This window comes from Rhipicephalus sanguineus, chromosome 10 (genome assembly GCF_013339695.2).
Source record: "Rhipicephalus sanguineus isolate Rsan-2018 chromosome 10, BIME_Rsan_1.4, whole genome shotgun sequence".
In the NCBI taxonomy this organism is placed as follows: domain Eukaryota; kingdom Metazoa; phylum Arthropoda; class Arachnida; order Ixodida; family Ixodidae; genus Rhipicephalus; species Rhipicephalus sanguineus.
Genome location: NC_051185.1, coordinates 15,240,586 through 15,267,479, shown reverse-complemented (window position 1 = coordinate 15,267,479; position 26,894 = coordinate 15,240,586). Strand labels below are relative to the sequence as shown.

General features: G+C 45.1%; 1 protein-coding gene across 2 annotated transcripts in view; it reads right to left on the bottom strand.

The window, feature by feature from the left end:
• LOC119407103 (laminin subunit beta-1) overlaps nt 1-26,894 on the bottom strand; it is a 55,763-nt gene that overhangs the window by 8,509 nt on the left and 20,360 nt on the right. For both annotated transcript variants that reach the window (XM_037673951.2, XM_037673954.2), the window contains 15 exons: nt 24,433-24,648; nt 23,558-23,716; nt 22,940-23,060; nt 20,213-20,340; nt 18,499-18,691; nt 17,715-17,858; nt 16,576-16,807; nt 13,320-13,483; nt 11,794-12,078; nt 10,757-10,993; nt 9,333-9,524; nt 5,800-5,980; nt 4,278-4,462; nt 2,735-2,928; nt 1,923-2,153 (listed from right to left, as the gene is read on the bottom strand). In XM_037673951.2, the coding sequence (XP_037529879.1) occupies nt 1,923-2,153; nt 2,735-2,928; nt 4,278-4,462; nt 5,800-5,980; nt 9,333-9,524; nt 10,757-10,993; nt 11,794-12,078; nt 13,320-13,483; nt 16,576-16,807; nt 17,715-17,858; nt 18,499-18,691; nt 20,213-20,340; nt 22,940-23,060; nt 23,558-23,716; nt 24,433-24,648 (2,862 nt within the window). The remainder of the gene's footprint in view (nt 1-1,922; nt 2,154-2,734; nt 2,929-4,277; nt 4,463-5,799; nt 5,981-9,332; nt 9,525-10,756; nt 10,994-11,793; nt 12,079-13,319; nt 13,484-16,575; nt 16,808-17,714; nt 17,859-18,498; nt 18,692-20,212; nt 20,341-22,939; nt 23,061-23,557; nt 23,717-24,432; nt 24,649-26,894) is intronic.

Genomic DNA, 26,894 nt, shown 5'->3' with positions numbered 1-26,894 from the left:
CCTGAGGCACGCCGACATTTACGGGCAACAGCATCCCCAGCTCTGTAGGAAGACAGTGGGATTGGCAATGGGCTCAGCAGTAGGCAAGGATGGTTAGCTGAGCAAGTTGGTAATTCACCGTCATGTGGCGAATAGCGCAAAACTAAACACGTCAGCACCGTGTATGACTTTCTTCCTTTGTGTTCAGCTTATTCTTCACTGTTCAGCACAAGAAAAAAAGCATGAAATGCTGATGCCTGCGTATGGCTGACATATCTGGTGTCAAGTTGCACAAACTCTCATAAGAGAGATCGTATCCTTGAAAGTGATTTAACAAGAATATGTCCTCTTTAATTGTGAATGTGCATTCAAGTCTTTTCATGCAAGTGCTTCTCATCTGTTTAGAGCAACTGCAGTGGGAGTCCTAAAGATGATGTTACGTATTTCTTGACCAAGTTAGACAAAACTGCACAGAAGCTGATTCTAACTTTCAATTATACCTTAAGCAGGTCAAGTAAATCCAGAGGTAATTGGTAATCACATTTTATTGTTTGCTGAAACAATAAGAATACATCTACTCAACACAACGTCCTTATTAACACATGTATGGATGCTAGAATTCATGAGGAGTGCAAAGCTGCAAGCAGATTTGAAATGGAGCAGTTATTTCTTAACCTACAGCACAAGGAAGCTCGGTGTTTGCACATAAGTAATGAAGAACATTTAAAAATTAAAAAAAAAATTTGGAGCCATAAATGACACGTTTCCTCTCAGCATTGCCTACCCTGCCTATTTAGCTTTGTGCAGTGAAAAAAATTGTAGCTCTAGCTGTTCTAGGTCTAAATATATTGATGAAACAAACAAGGAAAGTGGACGAAAGCTGTGTCCTAAGCAAATGATAAAAAACATGGTTAAACGTTTATGCAGTCTTATGCAATGAAACATATTACCGCGTCCATATTTGTGTCTTGCTATGCGCTGGCGACGACAAGGAAGACAGAGAGGTGCAGCATGAAAGAGTGAAAAAGAAGACGTTCTTGGCCACCCCAGTCCTTGAGTGCTCTTTTCGAGTATTACACGCCGTACTTCTGCCTTTCCGAATAAAGCCTCTGTGTTTTATAATCCGCGACAATATGAACAAAAATAATGAACAATGAAGCTAGAAACATTGCAGATTAGTGCAATAAATAGTTATAGATTCCGTAAATATGCACTTCAAAGACCCATGTCCCCTCTTAAAGAGGCCCTGCAACACTTTTCCAAGTAGCCATGGAATGGCTTCCCTAAAGGAGCTTATTGCCTCATGAATCGACCACCGCAAAAATTTTTAGAATCCGTCCAGTTCTAGCAGAGTTACAAAAATTTGTCGCACACAGTAACTGCTTTCTATCTTCTCTCGTCCCGATGAAAACACTGGAAGCTAGCAGGGGGGGGTGGCAGGGGGGAAAAAGGTACATCACGCGTGCCTCGTGACGTTGAGCACTTTTCCTTTTTTTTTTCTTCGAACGTGTGGCTCACCTTCAGCACGATAGCACGCGCACGTGCAAGCATGTGATGGCCTCCCACAGCGGCCACAGTAACTACCGAGCCTGCCATGCTAAAATCAGCTAATGGCGTGAAACTCGAGTCAATGACACAGTGATTTTGAGTAAATAGCATCACTTGTCGAGAGAAGAGGAAGTAACTTTTAGCTGATTTCGAGAATATATTGTAAATTCTAGGCGGCGTGCTGCGCTATAATGTTTGGCTCGCCTGTTCTCGGGAGCCTCAACTACCGATCAGCAGCGTTTTCTGACCATGCTGAAAAAGTGTTGCAGGGCCCCTATAATGACTGCTCACCCATTGTGAACACCAGAATGAGTTTTGGGAAGGAAGGCAAGTGTTGGGTTCACTCAAGAATGTTTTTTTTTTTTTTGACGTGCAGACATGATGATGGCACTCACCGAATTGAAGAGATCCCGAGCTTCCGCTTCTTTCTTCCCAAGAATCTGATTGGCATCGACAGCCATTGTGAGCGTGTTGTTGGCGCGGGTGAGAGCACCTTCCTCACAGCCCAGTCCACCGCAGTGGTTGCAGCCTGCACCTCCGCACAATGCATCACAACGATCCACGGTTCCTCGTCGATAACACACAAGCTCGTTGACGTCGGAGATTTGGTCTTCCAAGTCGGCTACCTGCGATGGCACGCAAATACGTCACATTCTTCCTCTGGAAATTTCTTTAACATTCTTCAGAATGGTGTAAAAGACGAGGGGACATACAGAAAAGCGATGCACAATAGTGTTGTGATAGTATTGATGCCTTTGTTTTTAATGCTGAAACTACGTAACACTGTTTTACATCACTAGCTGTTGAATACCTGGATGCCATTTAAAAGTATTCGATATTCAACTCAATTCTCTCCTGGCACTATTCGTTTCACATTACATTCGATTCCACGAACAGTATTTGTATATCTCTACTTTAACCCTTCGTGGTGCGTTGTCGGGCCCTTCCCAACAACACAACACGGTCGTTGCAGTCCGTGGTCGGGCACTGCTCGACAAAAACTTTCGTGGTCGAGTCACGCGCGCATCTTCTGCTGCACTGCATTATGCACTGTCCCTAAAAAGAGTGAGTACAGTTCTTTTACTAGAGCTTTGCTTTCTTTAGCTTTGGACTGGAACGGAAGGAAGGTGGGCAAAGGTTTCGGACCACAAAGGGTTAAAACAAGAACAGCGTAACCTGCGTACGCAACCACACACACATAGCTCACCTCTTGCTGCAGCTTACGTAGGGCATTCTCATTCTCCTGGTAAGTGCGATTGTATGCGCTGGCTGTGTCCTGCAGTTTCCGCTCAAGGTAACGACGTGCTGCCTGTGACTTGCCAATGTCTTCTTGTGCTCCTCGAACTCGTCCGTCGGCCAACTGGGACCTCCTTTGGGCTTCCCTCGTGATGTTTAATGCCCCTACAGAGAGGTGTTGCCAAAGAAGCAGTGTCATTAACATGCGCGCTCTTGTGCGTCACAAGTTTACGAAACAGGTTCCAAGGAAGTCATGGCTTTCATTTACTCCGTGAGCACACAAATCGATGCATGATTCCAGTCTTATTTTGCGCAGAGTTGGTTGATGACTACGCATATTCCATACAAGTACCTAAGGTTTAATTCATCAGCTTCCTAGGTAAAGAACAGTACTATAGGACAAAATGTGGGGAAAGAAAAACTGCAGGATGAGTACCAACTAGCCGAGTGAAAATTTTAATGCCAAAATGCATGCTGTCTATAGTAACACCCTTCACGCAGCGTGTGCCAGGTGGACCAACAAGAACAAGAAGATAAGCTTATCATCACATATTCAATCACACAAGTTCTTTACAATGCAAGGCAATCACGTGTGCTTCTGACAGTTTGCTCATATGGACTGCTTTGACAATTTCTTGCTGAATCTACCCTCTGCAATTGTACAATATTGTAATGCTGGCAAACTGGAGAACAAATAGACAATCACAGCACTGATGTGGCAGGTAACCAACTAGCCTGATCTTCCAGGAAATCCTGGGTTTTTCCCTTTCTCCTTGTCACACTGCCTTTAACTCTGGAACTAACACAGCTTTCTACCCCACTGATCTGTTCTCCCAGCCTGTTACCTTTAATGACCAGCGGTTATCTTGCCTTCATGCTACATGCCCTGCCCATGCCCATTTCTTGATTTCGACTGAGGTGTCCTTAACGCCCGTTTGTTCCCTGACCCACTCTGCTCTCTTCTTGTCTCTTAAGGTTACACCTATCATTTTTCTTTCCATGGCTCGTGGTGTCATCCTCAATTTAAGTTAAACCCTTTATGTAAGCCACCAGGTTTCTGCCCTGTAGGTAAGTACCGTTAAGATGCGGCAGTTAGTATACCTTTCTCCTGAGGAATAGTGGTAAACTACCATTCATGATCTGAGAAAACCTGCCAAATGTGCTCCACCCCTTTCTTATTCTCCTTGTTACTTCAGTCTTATGGTTCTAACCTGTCCTTCTGCCATAAGTGGTTTCAATAAGCAGTCCTTTACAACTACCAGTGCCTCGATACCTATCGCAAAGCTTTGTTCTCTTCAGAGACTGTTGAACATTCCAAGAGAAGGCAAGCACGTGAAGGGGAGCCAGAAAGTTAGGTGGACAGATGAGATTAAGAAGTTTACGGAGATAATGTGGCCACAGCAAACACAGGACCGGGCTAATTGGCAAAACATAGTGAACATAGTCAGGCTGATGATGATGCGTTCTCCCACTTTTTGGAAGCTTGCGCATTGACCTCGAGGCCAATCTCTCACCTTCAACGTTGGCTTCCTGCAAAGCTGTGGTGTTCTCGCGTAATTCTTTGGCTTTTCGCCCAAGGTCCTGCGCCTGCTCGTGAAGACTGGCGAGCATCAGGTTGGTGGCGAAGGAGCGCTGCGTCACGTTTCCTGACCGGTCTCCAATTTCCTCAAGTTGCATTTGGCTTTCAGTCAAGTTGCGCCTGCAAAGAGCAAAAGTCTTGTATAGTCAAATGCCAGGAAGCAACTTTTATTGTCAAGTTATTCGCAACCATTTACATTCAGAGCCCACAACATTAGCTGCTTTCACAGCCAGTGCAAGCTGCAAGTACGACTTTGCGGCAACCTGATCATTCTGTCACAGCCACTGTTGTAACAATCTGGCACAGCTACTGCTAATTGGATTATTTAGATATGGATCGTGGTACAAAATAAAATGGCGCTAACTCAAGGAACAACAGGAGGGAATTGATGGCATGAGCACTGTCTTGTAACAGAAATTTTATTGGGATCTACCTGGAATGTATACACACTTGCAGATGAAAAAGGGAAACGAAAAGCTCATATGCAAATATGACAAAAATCAACAATGCAGTGAAAAGGCAACATCACTCGCGAGACACTGTCGACGAACATGCTGCCTATGATGACCAATCAATGTAATAATGTTCTGCATCATGTAACGTTAGCAACTCCTGGCTGACACATGCTTCTTCATGAAAAACACCTCTGTCCATTCATGGGTCACTTGGCTTCTGCATTTTTATATGTGTATGTGCAAATATTCTGGGTAGACCCCTAATAAAAGTTCAGTTATGAGACAGTTCTACTGCCGTTAACTTATTTATTCGCCCCTCATGTTAACGCTGTTTTATTTTCGGCCATGAACTGTTGAGAAATTTTCATGATCAGCTCATCTAGGTCCAGTGCACGACACAGGAGCCTTAATATTAATTAAAAGTACCTGCGTGTTAAATGCTGAAATTGGCAGGCTACATTTTAGGTTTCCCTACTTTGCTATAGCCAATAATTTGTTATACCCATGTTCACTATACTCAGTTACAACCTAAAAAAAATGGCAGCTCCTATTACAGCACTGCGGTGCGCCTGCCCTTCATCTGTGAAAGACAGCCATGCTAGCTGGTTTCCACTAGAACCATATAGTACTTTTTATCGGCTAATGTAAATACTACGCATATTCAGAGCTAAAGGTTCGTTGTTGCTACCTAAAACATTATGTTTGGCTGAGCAGCGATGTTCGAATCCCCATCGAAATTTACCAGGACATTCAAAGTTCCCGACCTAAAACCAGCGACACAAATGTATGTCTGTATGAGAAAGTCAGCTATTTGAAACACTCAAGAAGTGCTTGACGTCACGAAGATGAGTCAGCGCTATTGGAAGAAGCACTTATGCAAATTCTATGGGAGGGACAGCAATGGCTGTCGACGGAGCTGACATTTAATTTTCTTTTTTTTTTTTTTTAGGCTGTAACAGAGTATGAGCTCAGATCTGGTTTGTAAGGAAAACGGCAACTGACCGGATCTCTTCGATGAGCGACTGACGGTCCAGAAGGTCAAGACCGGTGATGTTGGCCCCATTCAAGATTTCCTCCACTTCACGTAATTTCTCCTCCATCTCTTGGAACTCACGCGTGTAAACACCGGTGGTGCCCTGCTGCTTGATTTGACGTGCTGAGTTGATCATGTTCTGGGTTTCCTCTATCAGACAAAAAAAAGAAAAGAAAGTGCTTTAGATTAAGGCCGTGTAAAATGAAACGCTAATCTTGCAAGTAGGGTGATGCTCTTTTTTTCTTTACTTAGGCCCGTATTCACAAACGCTTCTCGACTCGACCCTCCACCTCGACTCCGTGGAGTTGAGAAAAATGATTCTCCTCAACTCGAGGGGCGATGTCCTCAACGTTTTCTCTGACAAGGAGCCCTTCACGAACGCGTCCTCCACCTCATCGCACTTGAGGGACGCACGGAGAAGTGAATATGCAAATTATGCTGTCTAAAGCATGCCTTGAGCCTCAAAACAAGAATGTTTCTTTTTATTTTCCATTCTAAACAATTGTACGTTTTTTTGAGTCGGTGATACAGCGGAGGAGATGTTATCGTGTGTTGTGGCGACTGAGCTACTGTCGTTGTTGTGTCTGGCAACATAACAGCCTAGTATGCGATCGAGCGGAAGCAGGTTACGATATTACTTCTTTACACGCATCGAAGATCCCAACACGTGTACGTGCCGCCTGCATATTATTCTGTAGGCAATGGGATCAGTAATTGCTCGCCCGAGACGACCATTTGGAAAGGGACACACGCAGTGTGCTCTTATTTTAGTTCTCGCACAGATATATTCCGCTGTCAGGTGGCAAACAAGTATAAAATGGTGTAAAACGGAAGACCACAACAACTGAATCTTACCTTGACCTGCTCAACTTATATATCACGGCATAGATTCCATCGCACTGAAAATGTGATGCAATGATTGCTTCGCAGACGAACGAAATGTAGCAGACGACCAAATGTTGCAGACGACCGCATTTCTCTGCGAGCGCCGTCTGTTTGTAAATGAGTCGTTCGCACCTGTAGTTCATTTTGGTTAGTTTTAACAGCAACAAAAGAGAAAAGTCTTAATTTACTCAACGTATTTATTATAATACAAAAGTTTATTTTAACTAGCAACTTCCTTGGGTGCTCGATGCTGTGCAAGGGCCCTTGTGTATGGCAGACGACACAACAGTCGGCTCGTTGGTGCGCACTGCACGCGCGGTTGTCCGTGTTGTCCGCGCACTGCACACGCGGTTGTCCGCGGTTGTCCGTGCTCGACTTGAGCGGGAGAGATGTCAGGAGACTTGCTACGGTGCTCTTCGTAAAGCGAAACCTTGAGAGAAACTCCGTGTCCCTGTACTCTTCTAAAGGGTTCAAGCGATCCCTTAGCCAGTGCCTAGGCACACAATTCGTGGCATCTGACTCTCTTGCAAGTTCCTCGGAAACATCATGAACGTGAAAAGCAAGTTCCAAAAAGCAGTCAAGTAACGGTACGTCTGCCATGTTTGCCTGCAAACTGTTCTGAGGAGCGCTCAAGGGAGCTTCTGACCTACCTCGAGATTCTCGAGGAGCACACTGAGGATTCTCTCCATTCGAGGAGCGTTTCGAGTCGAGAGTGATTTCTGCAACGCGAGACAGTCCTCAAGGATCCCTTGAAGTCGAGTTTCGAGTCGAGGAGCGTTTGTGAATACGGGCCTTAGTCTTTCCCACATTTCACAGGGGCAATGTGAAGAAAATCTTCATTCCAACACTTGAGGGCTTTGCACCAGTTGTGCAGAGCAACAAAATGTGTTCAAGAAAATAATATACTATTTTTAATTACATATTCATTCATATGTTTTAATGAACACGGACATTGAATTTTGTGCTGTCGTGCAGGCAGTTTTTTGCCATTTCTTACAGTGCTGCTAGAGATAACCGCAACGTCAATCTATTCCTTACAGATTTTAAGGTCATATATTTCTCAAAACTAGTAATATGCACGGAATTTCAGCTAAATTATTCTCGTTATCAATGCTACGACTGAGACGTGTACTCTAATCTGCCTAATAACAAAGTTAATAAGTAAATATTGGTAGAACTGCAATACATACTACAAAACACCTTAAGAAAGTATGCATTAACACTGAGCCCATTCTGATGATATTGCGCCAAAGAAAGGCACTAAATCGTTATTAGCTCCACATGCTCACAAAATAACTGTGACGAAGATGTACTACAAAAGGAGAGAGGATTCCCAGGTCTTTCTACATTCCTGTGCACTCGTCAATGCCTTTATTTTAGGGATGGGCGAATAGTAAATTTGAGGTTCGAAGCGAATCCGTAGCGAATAGTGATTTGGTCAAATAATTTCGAATCGAATAGTTCAAATAGTATTTACCACATATTATTAAGAAAAATGAGCATTTTCATCATGACACTTGCACAATATTTTTAATAATTCGAACTACGTATGAGTGAATGTCACTTTTTTGGTTTGAAATGAAGTGGAAGAAACCTTGAACGGTATCAATATTTGAATAGCAGTAGGGTGCAAATTATAAGTGGTACAATACGTTACAATTAAAAAATTACTTTACTTAGCCCATGTAAGCCCATATAACACGCTTTTAAACTTTAAATAAATATGTACATTTAACCTTGAAGTGTGGCTTTGCGGCAGTGCAGATCCCCCCCCCTGGATGGATGGTTTCACAGCACGGCAACCAAACGCTGCAGTGAAACCACCTTTACAGGGTATTATGTGCGGTCAAACATACGTATATTCGTTCGTTTCGAATACTTCGAAATTTCGAATAATATAAATTTCGTACCGAAGCGAATTCGAATACTTTAATATTCGTTCGAATATTCGAAACGCCCGAATATTCGCCCATCCCTACTTTATTTCATTCAGTGTTCACGCTACGCTACTATTCAAATACTACATACGGAAATTCAACGCTAGTTTGAAGTGATCCACCAGGTTTTGCACCCTCGACCACAATGAACCAAAATGAGCATGAAGAGCTAAGCTACAAGATCTAGCTCTCTTTACAGAACTTTCAGCGTTTTCTTTTTGGCAACATGGCCAGTATCAAATGCCAGCAAAAGAACAGCTAGCAGCACAACTTGCGTGAAAACTTCGTAGTGGTTGTACAGTCAGGCCTTGAGAAGATGCAGCTAGCTGTCAGCATTAGTGCAGCGCATAGGAACAAGCAATAAAATACAGCAGACTCTCAATAAACGGAAATCTCTTAAACGGAACTGCAGCTTAAATGGAACAGCTGCCTCTGATATGATTGGTTTCATACATGTATTCTGCACCCCTGTTCATCTCTCAGTAAACGGAACTCCTGTTAAACGAAACATATTTTCCTGGTCCTTTCAGGTTCCGTTTAATGAGAGTTTTCTGTATATGCCTAAGAGTACAAAGATATATCGATTTGCTTGTACATCCGTGCAAGTTGCACATCCAGAACAGATGTTTGAGTGGCACGAATTTGCATAGACCTGAAAAGAGTTTTTCCTTGAAACGCACCTCGGAGCTCCTGAATGATGCGGTCCCAGTTGTCGAAGCACTCCCCGCAAGAGTCGCAGTGTGGTGCCCGTCCCGTGAAGCCGCGAGCACACTGCTGGCACCGGTCGCCAGCCACGCCCGGAATGCAGACGCAGCTGCCGTTGTTGCGGTGGCACTGGCTGGTGGCTGCCCCAGGAACGTTGCACTCGCATTCTGTTCACAGGTGGAAAGAAAAAAATGCCTGAGGTTTAACTCTTCTAAACCTGGTCATCACGATCAGAAGGTATGTCTGGCTTGGTTCTGCAAGGACAATGCACACAGTGTTTCATTGAAGTTAGGCTTCTTCTTCTCCTTGTTGCTCGTGTTGCTGAACGATGGCGGTGGCTGCACTAGCCTTGATCTTGGCACGCTTCCGCGCTTGGTAAGCTTCTCTATAACATGCTAATATGACCTCCCTTTGCTCTGGTGTTTCAGCAGGAACTTTGTCTCTGCTTGAGATTTCGCAGTATGCCGTGTAGCTACATCTACTAGATGACTGGATTTAGCCTGTCGCTTGCGCTGACGTGCACGTACAGACGCCCCAGCCGGCGCGTTACCGATGGCAAGACTGAGCAGTGAGCGGCCAGGTTACGTGATACCTACGCCTGGTTACGTGTTACCGCAGCGGCGAGGTGGCGAGTGAGCACAGCTGCGACGCCTCTCCACAGTGGATCATGTGGTGTGACGTCACACCTGCCACACCTGCGCTCCGTTGGCTCAAGTCTTGAAACGCAATGAACGACCTTGGGAGACGTAGCGTAGTACAGCTATCGCTCTAAAAGAATGATGCATCTGTCCATCTCATGGGCATTACATAAAAGGTATAGGTACGAACACTTATCAGAAGTGTCTCAAACGGTGCACAGATAACAGTTGTGTTCAAGCGCCTGTGAGAGGATGAGTACCATTTGGATGCTTAAAGACCAGCTGTAACATGTTTATACAATCACAGCAGCCTGCGTTTATTCCAGTTGAAACTTGTTGAAGTCCATGTTATGAGGAGCAAAGAGACTTAATTTACTGATATTACCTGTGACAAGTGCTTTCTTATTTTACGTGGCTGCACATGCAGAGAAACCTTTCTTTTCATTGTTGCGCATAATGCTTCAATGCTTGCAATGCAAAGCTCTAATTGTCAGTAAGGCACGTGTGAAGTGATGCATACAGTCATTGTGTCATGTTTTTCTCTTCTGGTTCCCTTTAATGACGAAGTATGAATCTGTTGTGTGGATAAATGTAATGGAGGTAATGGCATTACAACATATGAACATGTCTCAAGCGTAGCAGAAACAAAAATGGCTCAGGTCAATCGCAGTCGCATTACTAGTATTATTATTTTGAAAACTGCATTTCAAAACCTATGCTACATTAACTACATTAAGATGACAAACACTGATCACACTCACGATAGCAGCGGACCCGTGGGTCACCCCAGTGATTGTCCTGGCATTGATTGCACTGCCGTCCACCATGACCCGGCTTGCACGGACACTGGCCATCAAACTCATTGCACTTCAGGTCATAGGAGCCAAGCGGGTCACAGCCGCACGCCTCGCAGCCTTCCCCGCTGGCAATCTTCCAGTAGTTGGGAGCGCAGCGATCGCAGGCAATGCCCTCCACGTTTGGCAGGCACGGGCACTGGCCTACATGCATTGTGGACAAAATGTGACAAGCATTACTGAAGAGAGAGGAAAAGACAATCATGCTTTAACGTGTCATAAGCTTACAATAACGAGTGAGAAGAGAGATCTAAAAATGAAGCTTACAGCACAAATACAAAGGCCACCTTTGAGGCTTACATAAGCCAAGCAAGTCTAAAGAGAGTGTGACACTGAAAGGCTGCCTTCCTGACATTTTTCAGTCATCCAATGGTTAAGCTTGCAGTCTTGAAGGACTAAAGGGCAAACAAAATATAACCCCATTCATTTGCCATATATGTTCTCTGCTTGCAATTTCAGTTCCTTCTAATTTATTACTTTTTCACTAGCAATTAATGTTATCATGATTAAAAATCTGTCCACTCCTCATCAGAGCTTCATGTCATTTTCTTCACTATTACAATTTGGTTTGATCTAAACATTGTATACTTTGTATAACTTACATCGTATGTACTGTCTATTATTTTTTTTTTTAATTTCCGTAGTCTTGAATTGTATTTATAACCTTCATATCCTGTTACTATGCTTGAACATGTTTGCTTTTAGCTTGGCATTTTTTCATTTTTTCAATCCTGTGTGAAAAATTATTGCACCGCCCAATTGCCGTACTCTCGAAGGAGTAGTAGTAGTGTAAACAAATAAATAACTAAATGCATAAATAAATAAATTAATACATAAATAAGACAATGTGAGGTGCTTTCTCGAGTTCCTATTCACAGAAATATGACAAATGAATGAATGCATGAATGAATGAATTAACTGTCCTCATGACATCTTGTACCCACCAGTCACAGGGTCACAGTAACCCTGGTTGGGGTCCAAGCCAAGAAGGTTGCACACACATTCATAGCACTGCTGTTGCGAGGCATTTCCAAAGTGACCCGGCTTGCAGCGTTCACAGTGGGGTCCCTCCGTGTTGTACAGACATCGCAGGCAGACGCCTGTGCGCGAGTCGCAGTTGCCCGGCTGGGTCTCATCAACGTTGCCGCTACACTCACATCGGCGACACGAGCCCCCAGGAACGTTGGGTTCGCCGTAATAGTTGTTGGCACACCGATCGCACCTCTCACCTGCGTGTCAAGCAACAAATTTCTTTAAAAACTTGAAGTTCAAGTGCTATAACAAGTAGGAACTAAGAATGCAAGCTTGCATGTCTGCAATAACTTGGTGGGTTAATGGAAGTTAATCAATTTTTTAGAGCAGTGGTTCTGAAATGGGGGTCTGTGAAGCCGTTTTTGGTGGTCCGCAAAACCCATCGTTGAAAAAAAAAGAAAAAAAAAGGCGTTTTTTGGAGACACACTATGGTCCGTAACAAAAACCCCTTCTGTTTTTTTTTTTTTGTATGCTTCACCGCATAACACGTTTGCATTGTGGCAGAGCTGACTTATGTTTCCCCTTTTCCATGAGACGGCTGTAAAGCTTTTGTTGCAGCTTTCTACAACATATGCAAGCGAGTATATATTTTTTATAGGCTTCCATATTTGACGAGAAAACATAGCTTTAGTCGAATACAACTTTAGAAGGCAGTGGCATTTCCTCCTCAAAGGCAGATGAACACAAGCCTGCACCAATGGGGGCGCACTCGGGACTGACGTCATGAGCGGGATGGCCTGTGGCTCCGCCTTCGGAGAACATCGGCGCATGCATGAGCGGGTCTATTTCTTTAGTCGCGGTGGTGATCGGTTGCCGCTCTTCGGTCGTCTGGGCGGGGCCTCTCCTGTCTTCTTAAATTGTATCCGACTATCGAAACAGGTTGAATGTGGCTGCTGACCACACAACTCAACCCCCCCCCCTTACTGCAAGGGGCCCCTCATCACTTCCACCGGTCCACAAGGGGTCCCTAAAACAACCATGGCCGAGAACCACTGTTTTAGAGGATTAAACATGATTTTGTGCACAGAAAAGCATGTTGCACGGTATGAATGCCTGGCATGTTTATCTGGCATACCAAACCTGTTGATAGCGAAACATGCATTTATATAAGCATGGGAACCCACATTGTGTTGTTGGGAACCTTGAGAAAACATTGAGAGTCAAATTTTTGGACTGAAAGAAATAAACTGTAGACATTTGGGTGAGCTGGTATGGTTCCATTTTGATGATTTTGTAGTACAACGCTAACAGAGATGATGAAAGAACATTAACAGAATGCGCTTGTCCGTGTATGTTCTTTCTTCGTCTCTGTTAGTGTTGCACTACAAAATCACCAAAATGGAAGGAAATATAGCCCATAAAAACAGAGGTGTCCTTTCGAGTTCACACAATGCCATCTAGGCTATCATTACATAAGCAAAACAGATTGCGAACTTGCCTACGTATCCTTGCGCGCAGTGACAGATAACGTTGCCAGTGCGTGGATCCAGGTCACAACTAGTAGCATGGTTGATACCGCTATCTGCAGTGCCCGGGCATGGACATGGGCGGCAAGGGATGTCCACTCCATAGCGAGGGTCTCCGTAGAAACCAACCTCGCACCTGCATCGATTTGCTGGCTTGATGGTTTGCAACTAAATCATAACCTTGCAATGAACAATCCATTTGTTCAGTCTTTTTTTTTTTTCAATGTGACCAATAGAAAGATAGTCTACATATGGTAGTATGAGCGACTATATTATTCACAGAATTCTCTATTTTTCAGGCAGGCATATCAAAAAACAAACCATGCAAGTCAGTATCAAAATTTCTTAAAGCACAATGTACAAAACAAGGAAGGCTACAGTTAAGCAAACTTGTCGGGTCATCTGTACTGGCTATTGTGAAGATTTAAATACAAAAGTTTTATACAGTAGAACCCCGCTGATACGTTTTTGAAGGGACCGTAGGAAATAAACGTAAGAGACGGGAAACGTAAGAGACGAAAAACAGGAAAAACGGCAAAATATTTAGTGGTACAGAATTTTATTTCAATTCTTACGAGCAGCACGAAAATTGGCGCGCTCAGCCGCGATCTAGTCGATGGATAGAAACGCGGAGCTAAGGACGGCCTCATCCACAGAAATGTAATCAACGTATGTGATTTTTTTAACACCAACAGCTGTAGGCATGAAAGAACTAAGCACACGCAATCACGACCGGCGCGGCGAGTCCGACCGCGAACCGCACGCACGACCATGCGAGCTCCAACCAGCTCGAACTCCTCCCGTTCTCCGACAAATAACGATGATGATGAGTCTACGCCAACGCGATGGCAGAAGTGAATGCCAATCTCGAAGGCCTTGCTTTCGCAAGCAATTACGTCATACACGCCATGTTTGTGCAATGCAAGTCTCAAAGGCTATGCTTTTGTCAATAGTAAATGCCAATCTCGAAGGCCTTGCTTTCGCGAACAGTTACGTCATAGACGCCATCTTTGCAATTTGAATCTCGAAGGCCATGCTTTTGTTTGCATCAATTGAAAGATTCTGTTGCTTGCGCCTCTCATGGGCTAATATTACGGTCAAACGAGGCCAAGCTGCGTGAAAATGCACCATGGCCGCTCTCTTTGGTAGTCACTCGGTCGGCTCCGAGCGCACTTCGCGACGTATCATACGGGAACGGTCCGACAGTTACGACGTAACAGCGGGGTTCCCAATACATTGTATCCTATGGGAGCTATGCCGGGACCGGCGGAAAACGACGTAACAGCCGGGAAAACGCAGCAGTGAGGAACGTAACAGCGGGGTTCTACTGTACTAGTCCTACATGTATTAGTCCAAGCATGCCCATGTGCGTACAATACATTCACGTAAAAGCACAATGGTATGTTACAAACTGTATGTAATTTATTACTTGTCATAAATAATATTTCTGGTGGTTTCATAATTAACTGATTACGTTTTTTCCATGGTAACGCTCACTGTAATTCAATTATGTTTACAGTAATTAGTTACATGTAACCAGTTACTTTAGTGATGAGAAGCTATAACAGGCAAGATAGCTGGGAGCAATTTAATTCGGTGGGAACTGCAGTAGAACGTCGGCGGTCATACTATGAAGCAGCCTCATGGTTCATACGGGAGGTCCCCTGCACTAAGTACATCTTAACGATGTTGGCAGACTAACTGAACTGCTGTTGCTATGGCTTGATAGAGATTGACACTTACCTCCGTATTCAGAACACTCCTTGACTTGCCACCGCCTCAAGACAGCGCGTTTGAAACGCGTTTGTGCTGCCTTGGCACTGTCTAAAGGCAGCGCGTTTGAAACGCGCTGAAGGCGGTGGCAAGTCAAGTTCGAGTCAAGTCGCGTTTATGAATACAGGGGTTAGAGGAGTACTGACACCAATTGTCGAAACTGAGTTTATACTTTGCCATACAAATCTCCTCAATACACGCATGGCTCTGAGAAAGTGTGAAGCTCAGTAAATGCTGACACTACTATATTTTTATTTTCAGTCAATATTCACATGACGCATCTATTGACATCGACACTATCGTGATGTTAGGCTACAGTATAAATTCTGGTGACTTCACGCATAAGTATAGCTAGTTGCAATGATGTCAGGTATCAAAACATAGAAAATGGCCACTTGCACGTCACCAACAGAGCCATAAAGGGGAGTGGCTGTGGAAACATCACATGATCTTGCACAAGCATGCAATGAGAAGCTCATACCGTGTTATGATGTCCGGCTACAGGAGAAACCGAAACAGGTTGTAATTAATTTTCCAGGGCACACTGACGCTTACCAGCACATATTCTAGGCTCTTGAGGGATTGGCCTTTCATTTGATACAAAAAAAGACAGCAATGGAAAATTTTCGTTAGAACCCCGTTAAGCTCATCACTGGTCCGAACAGAAGTGCCTTCTCTGAGCACTAGCAACTGTAAAACACTGTGCTTCACAAAGGAATCAGATCCAGGACAAATACAAATCTACATAAAATTCCTTTATGCTTTTGCAATACAAACTTACACTGATCATCTTACTAGTCTACATAAGTCTATAAACTTCATTAAAGTCCCTTACAACGAACTTGAGAATCACATAATCGAGCTCTGCTCAGACTTCCAGCACATGCAACATTTTTTTAGAGGCGAAGTACCTTAAGGTCTCGGTGTGTCGGTGTACATCGTGCATCGTTGTCTGCTGTCAAGACGGTCCATTTGCTTGAGCGCAAGAGAGGGCGCCACCGCCTCAGCGCTCGCCATGCGGCGAAAGAGAGCGAACAATGCGCATTGAATATGGAAACGTTTTTTCTACAATGAAAGCTGAACTACCAGCTCGCAAGGAACGAGAACGCGCCCTCGCCCACGATAGACAACACCGATGCAGGCAGCGTCTGCTAGCGAGTTTCTTGATTGAAAAAACTGACTGCTCGCACTGCACAACCGTTTACCGGCCACCGCATATATATGGGCACTGGATCTTGACCTGCAATGTAGTGCTGCTGGGAGATTTCTCTTGAGCGCAGTTGAACAATGTAGATTCGCAGCGTGCACGTTAACTAAAAGCGGACTGCGGGTCTCGGTGTCTAATCTTTCTTCTGTCTCTCATTGCCCATTAGCAGTGCCGGTGCACACTGCCTGTTTCGCCCCTCCCCAATTTTTCTGCAGCTCCCCTGTCACTGTATTTTTTTCCACTCTGACCTGTCACAGTGGGGTCCTGACGTGAAGTCTCGGCACTGGATGCAGTGGCCTGTCCTTGAGTCACACGTGTCAGCGTGGCCATTGCAGTCACAACGCTGGCAGTTGGGGTAGTTCCAGTAGCCGGGCTGGCATTCGTCACACTGTCGACCGTACGTGTTGGGCCGGCACTTGCACTGGCCGGTCTGGGCGTCGCAGAAGTTGTCCAGGGAACCGATTCCGTTGCAGTCACATGCTGAAAGTGAACGCCTGCTAAGTCGCCTTTCACTTTAAGTAGAGATGGGTGAATAGTAAATTTGAGGTTCGAAGCGAATAGTGATTTGGTTGAATAATATCTAATTTAATAGCTTGAATAGTATATTTATTCATTTATTTATGTTAAACGTACTGCAGTCTCCAGTTGATGATTTTAGCAAGGTGACACATAAAGTTAGTTTTGAACAATGGCGCATATGTCGTACGTTATAAAGAAAAATGAGATTTGTTGCATGACCCAACTTACTTGCACAATATTCTTAAGAATTGGAACTGGGCATGCGCTAATGTCATTTTTTTGGTTCTAAGCAAAGCAGAAGCAAATTTGAATAGTGACAGGGTGCAAGTTATAAGCAGTTACGTTTTAGAATTTGCTTTAGTTAGCACATATAAGCCTGTATAACACGATTTTAAACTTTAACAAATAGTTAATCGAGGTGCAGGAACATTTAACCTTGAGGTGTGCCTTCACAACAGTGTGCATTTCCCCTGGATAGGCGGTTTTACAGCACAGCAGCCCCACACAGCAGTAAAACAATCTCTTCAGGAGGGGTTACATACAGTAAAATATATGTGTTCATTCATTTCGAATAATTTCAATTCGTGTCGAAGCGAACTCAAAACACTTGAATATTCGCCCATGCCTCATTTTTAAGCATGCACTTTACCTAAAGCTTTAAGCTTTATGAATAACACACTACTGGTGAGGGTAGCCTGGAAACGAAAGCCATTTTCCCGAGTAGCAATACCAGCATGTAATTACAGTGAGCGTTGAAAATGCTCTCACAATGCAGCTACAAGGCCTCTTCCTGTGGGCCTTGTAGCTCAACGTGTGGGCATCCAGGTGAAGCAGGCAGAAGTTTCGTAATAGAAACTGAAGCACTTACGTCTGCAGCCTCCGGGCCCGAAGCCATAGGTTCCAGGTGCACAGCGGTCGCAGCTGCGGCCCACCACGTTGGTCTTGCATTGGCACTGGCCACCCAGCGTGTTGCACACGCTGCTGTGAGAACCCTGTGGGTCGCACCTACAATCTGTAAGTGCAAAGGATCTGTGAGAAATCGAGAAAAGGAAGAAACAGTATGCCCTGCTAGCAAAGGAGAAGGTAAAAATCTGACTGGACAGGTGAAAGCAGATTTGTGAAGTTTTTCGATGTGGACATTAGCTCGGGAATGAAGTGACCTTTTAGGTGAGAGCAGTTGACTTCCACTGAGCTAACACATTCACAAAACCTTCAAGATTCACAACAAGTTTAAAGATTAAATTCAAAGACGTGAGTGTATGATTCACTTGTTCGACCTAACTTGTGTAGCAAATTTAGTAAAAGGCATCAAGAAAGTATAGCAAGTTTTTCAACTTAGTACTAGATTGGTTCTTATCGTTGTACTTGAATTGCGCTAACTCTGACAGACCATCAGTTATTTACTCCACACAACACATGACCTACGAAACTCAACTCCTCTCAGTTTAGCTAGGACATAAGCTACCTCTTCAGCTGTCAGATTCATACCAATGTCTTTGAGAAATCAAAGCCTGTCAGTGTCGTCATAAGGCTCCAGCATCTTGTGAGAACTTTGCATTTGGCTCTACATGCAAATGGTAGCAGCATGACGAGAAAACATAAACAGAATAGCCTTGAACATTATTTCATTCCACAAGGGTATCATCTCACACCTTGAGCTCCTTGGAAAACGTAGAAACCGATGCTGTAGAGGTACTTTTTGCAGACTTCTGGCAAGGTACCCCCTCTTCGAACGGCGTAGAATGCCTGCCCGCATCGGAAACGTTCGAATTCCTCCCTCCTGTACTCGTTTGCCGGCGTTCCGTGGAAGAATGGGATGGCGTTTATGTCGGGCATGAGCACCATCTGTGGGAGGGTGGGTCACATCCTTTCTAAGTTGAAAGCTACGACTTTGAACTTACAAAGGCACTTCACATTGCTATAAGGTACGACGACAGCACAGCACTGGCAAACACAGAAATGACTGGCCTAGCTGAATGGCTCACTTGATCCATTCAGCTAGGTGTGGTGAGGAGGAGAGTAAGCTGCCGTGCTCTATGGTGAGCTCAACAATTTACATATTTCTGACTTGTCTACTGAAATGAGCAAATAACATGCTGAGAAGAAGACCCTGTTTTGGATTCAGGCAGGCATAGCATGCACATACCGCATCTGTGGCTTCCATATTTTTTCCACTGCTCATATTGAGAAAAAAAATCTGTAGATTATTTATCGTTCTACAAGCTGAATTACTGCTATGTTATTCTGTTCAGGTGATCAATGGTCGCACAAGACAGACTTTCTTGGCTCTGCATTCATGATGGACATGTACAGGCTGTTTCACATTTAAGGGAAAACTCGGAGCGCGTGGCATGGTGATGCGGCAAGTGCTGGAGTCGGGCGGCGGCAGCAGCTTGCGCATGCGCAGATGCTCGAAAAAGAAGTTGTGAGCCACGTCGTCTGCTACAGTGGTGTGTACTGGCCGCATTTTCTGGAAGCGTGCTACTCTCAAGGGTAGTGCACGGATTTCATCGTTACTTCAGGAACTGAACGGGTAATTTTTACTAAACGTTGCGCAATGCCAACCTCTGAGCCTTCACTGGCAAAAGTGGAGTTCTACAATCTTCTCTTGACAGCATGCTGCATTTGTTCTTTCAAAAAGCCAGGGCACTGGGAGCGTGCACGTATATTTCTTCACTGTGTGTGCTACCGTAATACACAGTGACAAGAAAGAGGCACCAAAATTGTGCGCACAATGTACTCAATCTCCGAGCACCATCCCTGAAAGTAGCACGCTTCACGACGATGTGGCCAGCGCGCGCCGCTGTAGGAGGCGACGGCGTTCAACACTGCGTCTTTCGAATGTCTGCGCCTGCACGTGACTGCAGCGCTCGCTGCATCACGATGCTCCGGGCTCTGAGTTTTCCTTTAAGTGTCAAACAGCCTGTACAGCCCCACAAGCTTACTGGGCATAAGTTATTAAATGAGACTGACTATTTTAATTGAATTATTGGGCAATTCTTCTATACAGTCTTGTAGTCAGTGTATGCAAGTGCCAGCACAAAACGGGAATTGGACAGTTAACCTAGTCTATATGAACTTACCTGACATCCTAGTTGTAAATATCAGTATCAGGTTCATTCACTTGTGCATTTCATATTTGTTTATATTCTTTTTTATTTTATTATTTTTCCCTCACTTCTAGAATTATCTAATCCCATTCCCCATCCCTATACAGAGTAGCATGCCAGTGGTTATATAGACACTGGCAAAAATTTCTGTTTTTCCAATACAGAGCCTCTCTCCCTCTGTTTGGCTAGCTGGTTACTTTGCCAGAGATTTCATCATAATAGCTCTCCACAATTAAGCATCATCATCATGACTCACCGAGTCGATTAGGATCGATGCCGAAGGTGTGTCCACCTCACGGTCGTATTGCTTGAACGTGACTCGCACTTTGTAGCGTCTACCCTTCTCCAGGCAGACAGGTGGAGCGACAACGACGTACCGGTCACCTAAGTGGGGCAGTGTTATGATTATCGAACAAATGAGGATCAATGGTTGGTGGCAACAGTCAAGTTATTAAAAATAAATAGTTTGAGGAAGAAGCAATCATTTAAGTCGTCTACAGTAAAAGCTCGTTAATTCGAATTCCACGGGAACGCTGAGCAATTTCGAATTAAACAAAATTCGAAATAATGAAAGTGAGCAAAAATGGGTGGATTTCGGGGGTGGGGGCACGAAAAATATTTATTGGCCAAAAAAGTCGGTGATGACCATCTGCTTCTTTTCTCTGAATGCCACAGCTGCGGCTCTCTGTTCCAGCGCGCGGACGCGGCGCAGGGAATCCTCTTCACCCTCTTCAAAGCTGAAGAAGAGACGCGCCACATTAAGTGCCTCCATCACCGCAGAAGCTGACGGGCGCACAGGCACTTCGTCATCTTCGTCTTCCTCACCTTCTGGCTCTTCAGCAACAGGCTGCGCACCGGCTACTTGAGCGATAATGTCCTCATCAGTCAGGGCACCACACACCGATGCACCGGTGTCAGCTTCAACATAATCGGCAAAACGTACGCCCCGAAGAGTGTCGCGCAATGCCACTGGCATGAGCTCCTCAGCCCCGTCCACGTCGACGTCACAACTATCCTGCGCACTTCCAGCTGCAAATCCACTGTGGCGGAAACAGTTTGCGATTGTGGTCGCGGTCACCTGTTCCCATGCGCGCACCAACATGTGCATGGCAGTGAGCAGCGTAATGCCGAAGTCCTTCCTGTCGCCCGCGCACAAAATCATTCTCTCCAGCATGTGACGCCTATAAAAGCACTTGATGTTCCATATCACACCCTGGTCCATTGGCTGTAGGGCCGCAGTCGTATTTGCTGGATGGAACACTAACTTTGTTGCTCTCAGCTCAACGTCGACTTTGTGCGCCGAACAGTTGTCGACGACAAGAAGAACGCGTCTGCCGCCCAGTTCCATTCGCCTGTCGAATTTCAGTAGCCACTTCCTGAATAGGTCACCTGTCATCCAGGCTTTCTTGTTTGCGGCGTACTCTGTCGGCAGTGACCGAATGTTTTTGAAGCACCGTGGCTTGAGTGCTTTGCCAATCACAAAAAGGGGGACCTTTTCCGTACCGGTCATATTTGCGGTGACCAGAACAGTGACACGCTCTTTGCTGCGCTTGCCGCCGGCACAGCTGTCTCCCTTGTAGGTGATCGTCTTGTCTGGCTGCAACTTGAAAAATAACGCTGTCTCGTCAGCGTTAAACACATCCTATGGTGAGTAGCTCTCCAAGTACTGCTGCAGGGTGTCGCTTCTCCAAGTAGCGCATGTTTCGGCGTCCACTTCCTTTGCCTCGCCGGATAACGTGCGGAATACGAGATTGTGCCGCTCCCTGAAACGATGAAACCATCCCTCGGAGGCGACAAAGTCTTCAATGTCCAAGCGCAGGGCGAAATCGGCTGCCTTGGCCATGATGATAGGGCCGCTCAATGCGATACTCTGGGCTCTCATTTCTTTAACCCAGATAATCAAAGCTGACTCCAGTTCCGGGAACTTCGCTGTCCTTAGCCTTTTTCGACTGGCGCCAAAATCCTCGGCTTCATAGGCGTTTTCAATGGCCGTCCTGTTGCGTATGTAGGTTGACAACGTGCTCGGAGGTATGCCGTGCTTCCTCGCAATTTCATATTTGCTCGAGTTCCCTTGGTCAACCTCTCGCAAAATCTCCACCTTCTCCTTGACAGTCTTCGCACAGTAGTTTCCCCGCGGCATCTTGCAACTTCGATGCGGAATAAGACGGCTTGACGGCGTGAACGAACAACGTGCTCGAGGAACAAAGTGACGCTGCCGGGTGCGGCCTAGGACTGCTAGGACTACTCCGCTGACTCCTCAGCGTCCCGCGGGTCCCGCGTATACAAGTGGCGCCAGGCGCTGAGATAGCGGGAGGGCTACGGAAAAAAAAAATTGCTCCCTGGATTTCGGAGGCCATACTTTGTTCGCCCTTTGCTCGGAGGCCACTTGAAGCTCGAAAAAACCGGTCGTGCCACCTATCGTTCGGCCGTAAAAGCTTCCACTAGTGTTTGACGATGATGACGCTCGGCGGCGCGCGCTTCGAATTATCCGTACAGGCGGCAATTTCTGTTCGAATTAACAAATCGTTTTACACATGGTCTCCTATGCACTGCGGACCGGACTGCGGCGACCATTTCGAATTATCCAAAATTTTGAATTAATGAGGTGTGAATTAACGAGCTTTCACTGTATACAAATTTATAGAAGTCACAAACAACAGAACTTGTGCAGCAATCATCAATGTGTACTTTAATAAACTAGAATATATTAGTTAGCTAACATATTAATTAATTAATTAACTGGACATGTGTTTCAGGAAGGCAGTTAGTAGCACAAGCATGTAGCACAGGTACATGCTGGTGTTACCACTATGCAATACACACTCAATACAGCCAATACTTGGCCTGATATTTTAAAAGCTCTACATTAACACTATAGTTTACAGTACTAAGGCTTGTTTACAATAGGCACAATTTACGTTCATTACAGTAACAAGATTTGCCATAGATGAGCTTCAAAAAACAAAAAAAAGTAATGACTTGCCTGAAGAAAACCTGATCACTTGACGGTCGTCCTGAGGAATGGCGTTGGCACAGGGTCCATTCGGATCAACTGGTCCCGGTCTGTCCACGGTCACGATAGCCTCTTCCCAGCCTTGAGGAAGCTGGAAGTGACACCATTGAACATTTAATTTGAAACATCGTTGCTCAGCTAGAAAAAATTTTCACGCATCGCCTATGGTGAGCGCAGTTGAAAATGATGCACACTAGTCATTAATTTAAGATTTCATGCATCAACGTTGTATGTACAGGCATCTCCATAATGGAAAACTGTTACATCTCAATGGCTATGAACCGTCTTGCTATGTGATCGAGCTTTCACACACGACTGACGGTTCTCGTTTTTTTTTTTCATATTATAGTGAGGTTGAAGAGCAATAGGAATTGGCCTGGCAATAATGACAACAAAACCAAACGGAAGGGATAAACAGAACAAGGCTAGCTTCAAACTTATAGGTGTTGGTCACAGTAAGAAGCGAAAGTTCCCACAACTCAATCGAATCGTTCATTCCCTCAAATAAATGATCCTAAACAGCACTCATGAGCCTTCAACTTTAGGGTACATTTATGTCCACGTGACCGACGGACACTCCAAACTTACCTTGGGCTCGTAACGGAAGACGATGTTGTAGTCCATGGATGTGGGTATGTCAGGAACATCAAACTCCAGGTAAGAGTCCTGGTGGACTTGCATGAAGCCCAAACCGGTCCATGATGCTTCCCGGTCGGCATATGCCTCTCGTATGAGCACTTGGCAGTCCTGAAATGTGAATTTATGTTTTATTAATTGACAGTTTTCTTTTTCTTTTCATTTCTCCAGTGAATACCGCTAAGCTCCTGCGCATGTTGGCCAACAAAGTTAGCTGATTGTCGTGGCTGCTTAGCAGCACACTGCTAAGCCAGAGAGCACAGGTTCATTTCTCCAACACAGTGGCAGCATTTCGATGAAGGCAAAATAAAAAAACACCCATGTATTGGATTCGTGCACACGTTAAATTAAAGAACCCCAGATGGTCAGCATAATTCCAGAATCGCCCACTATGGCATGCCCCATAATAATATGGCTGTTTTGTAACACAAAGCTCAATAAAAATTTCTTTTTGACATAACTGAATGTAATGTCCAGCGTGCAAACTTCATCTCCCTGACATGAATTTCATAATGTGCCATTTCAACGATTAAGCAAAGTTGCAAAGTCATCCTCAGTTCTTTTTCATTGACACTTGTCCTAAAAATTCTTGGAACAACAATCGTACAAATAAAAGAATGTATGTGGATGTACGTGTGTGACAAACACACACACACACAAATAGATGAGCTAAAATAGGTACTGACTCATTAAAAAAACTCAAAATACAGGAAAATGTGAATGCCTCATCAAACCAAATCTTCCAAGCTTTTAGCGTGTACCTTAGACATCTGTAACTGTTGATGCTAAGGTGGTTTGATTTGATTTGATCTATGGGAGGTACTCACAGGACTGCCCTTGGCAAGTTCAGCTTCGTGGACCATGAAATCAAGATTTCCAACAAAGAAGCCCGTGTCCGGCTGGTCACAGCGACGTCCCTGAACGCTGGGCCGGCAGCGACACTGGCCGCTGATCACATCACAGCTGTTCTCGTACGCACCTCCGGGGTCGCAGTCGCAGGGCTTACAACCGTCGTCGTCATGACTCAGCCCGTAGTATTCAGGCTGTCAAAGTTTAGAAAGCACAGAGATGAGACATCTTTGGCATTTTCTGGAAACCAACATACAATGAATCCAAGGAAGGTATATAGGAAATATTATTTGTAGGCTTGTGCGAATATTCGAGCACTTAAAATATTCGAACGAATATTACAATATTCAAATTCACTTCGATTCGAATTTAAATTACTGGAAATTTCGAAGTATTCGAAATCAACGAATAGGTATATATTAGTCCGCATGTAACCCCACTGTAAAGGTGGTTTCACTGCAGTGGAGAAGTGCTATACCGTGAATACACCTATCCAAGGGAAGTCAGTACTGCCGTGAAGCCCCACTTCAAGGTTAAATGAACATACAGTATTACCTTCACATCGATTCATCATTTTTAAGTTTAAAAGCTTGTTATACTGGCTTATATGCTCTAAGTATAGTAAATTTTTAAATGTAACATATTTCACAGGTCATCACTTGCATTCTACCGAAAGTCGAATCCTGCTACTCCAAACCAGCGTCAAGGCTATATCACGCATGATATCTCGGGTGACATCTAAGAAAAGAGGGATGAAGGAAGGAGACACCCTTCGACTTGTTCGAAGCCTGGTGGTAAGCCGCATAACATATAGCCTACCTTATTATAATCTCACACAATCTGAGACCAGACGGGCCGACACCCTCTTGAGAATGGCATTCAAGACTGCTCTCCGTCTGCCGACCAGTACATCTACTGAGAAATTGACGGCACTGGGGCTTCATAACACCCTCAGCGAACTTGTTGAAGCACTTCACGTCTCACAACAACAGAGACTTGAGCGTACTCGCACGGGCCAACAGGTCCTAAAAACCCTAGGATTCCAAGCCTCGACAACGAGAGCCCAGGAAACCTGCGAGATACCTCGTCATGTCCGGGAGGGCTATCACGTTGCCCCAATTCCACGCAACATGGACCCCAACCTGCACAGCGGCAGAAGGAGAGCAAGGGCCCAATACTTCCAGAAAACCTATAGATTCCAAACTACAGCCCGTTTCACGGACGCTGCCATGTATGGGACGACGACTAAAGGAGCAGTGGCAGTGGTATGCGACCGCCGAGGCCACATAACCTCTGGAGCATCTGTCCGCCCTTGCAAGATCACAGAAGCCGAAGAGCTGGCCATCGCACTTGCCATCCGCGAAGGCCTGCATGCAAACAAGCCGCTGACAATACTCACAGACTCCCAGCAGGCCTGCAGGAACTTCCTGCAGGGCAGAATTGGTGTGCCTGCGGCACATGTCCTTGCACAAATACCAAGGGAAGGCAAGGACGACTCCTACATACAGACCGTCATATGGATACCAGGCCACTCTGGCATCACGGGTAACCTGCACGCCGACCGGGCAGCTCGAGGCTTCGTACACAACCGAGCGCTCCCTACGTCGACTGCAGCGGACCCGGAGCCAGTTGACCTCCAGTATGCCACAATACTGAATTACCACAGAGGGCGACGCCTAAGGTATCCACCACCTCATCAAAAGCTTGCGACGAAGGAGGCCACTGCATGGCGTAGACTCCAAACCGGAACCTACAAAAACCTACACACACTACACCGCATGCACCCCACATCTTACAGGGATGAATGCCCATGGTGCGGGGCCACACCAACCCTGTACCACATTACATGGGAGTGCACACTACACGACCTCGAACACCACAACAATAACACCTCATGTGAGCAATGGGAGGCACTGCTGTCCAGCCCGGCCCTCGACGACCAGATCAGGCTCGTTCAGAGAGCAGAGCGGATGGCAAGAGCCAGCGGAGCCCTGGACTAAGGGCCCCGACCATCAGCAAGGCCCCTACGAGGCAATCCACAGGAGCTTTGCCTGTACATAAAGTTTGTCATCATCATCATCATCAAAGTTGCTTCCACTTCCTTTGAACCAAAAAAAGGATGATATTCGGCCATGTCTTGTTTCAATTCTTAAAAAGATATTGTGCAGGTTAGTTGAGTCATGACAAATATGTTCCTTTTTCTTTATAATATGCGATATATGCTATTCGAGTTCAATTCGAAATTATTTGAACAAATCACTATTCACTTCGAATTCACTTCGAACCTAAAATTTACTATTCGCACAAGCCAAGTTATTTGTAGTCTTTTAAACTGTATTGTAGTAATGATGTGAAGAAATTAAAGTGGATGAAAAGACAACTTGCTGCCAGCAGGGACCGAACCTGCAACCTTTGGATAATGTGTCCAATATGCCTACCA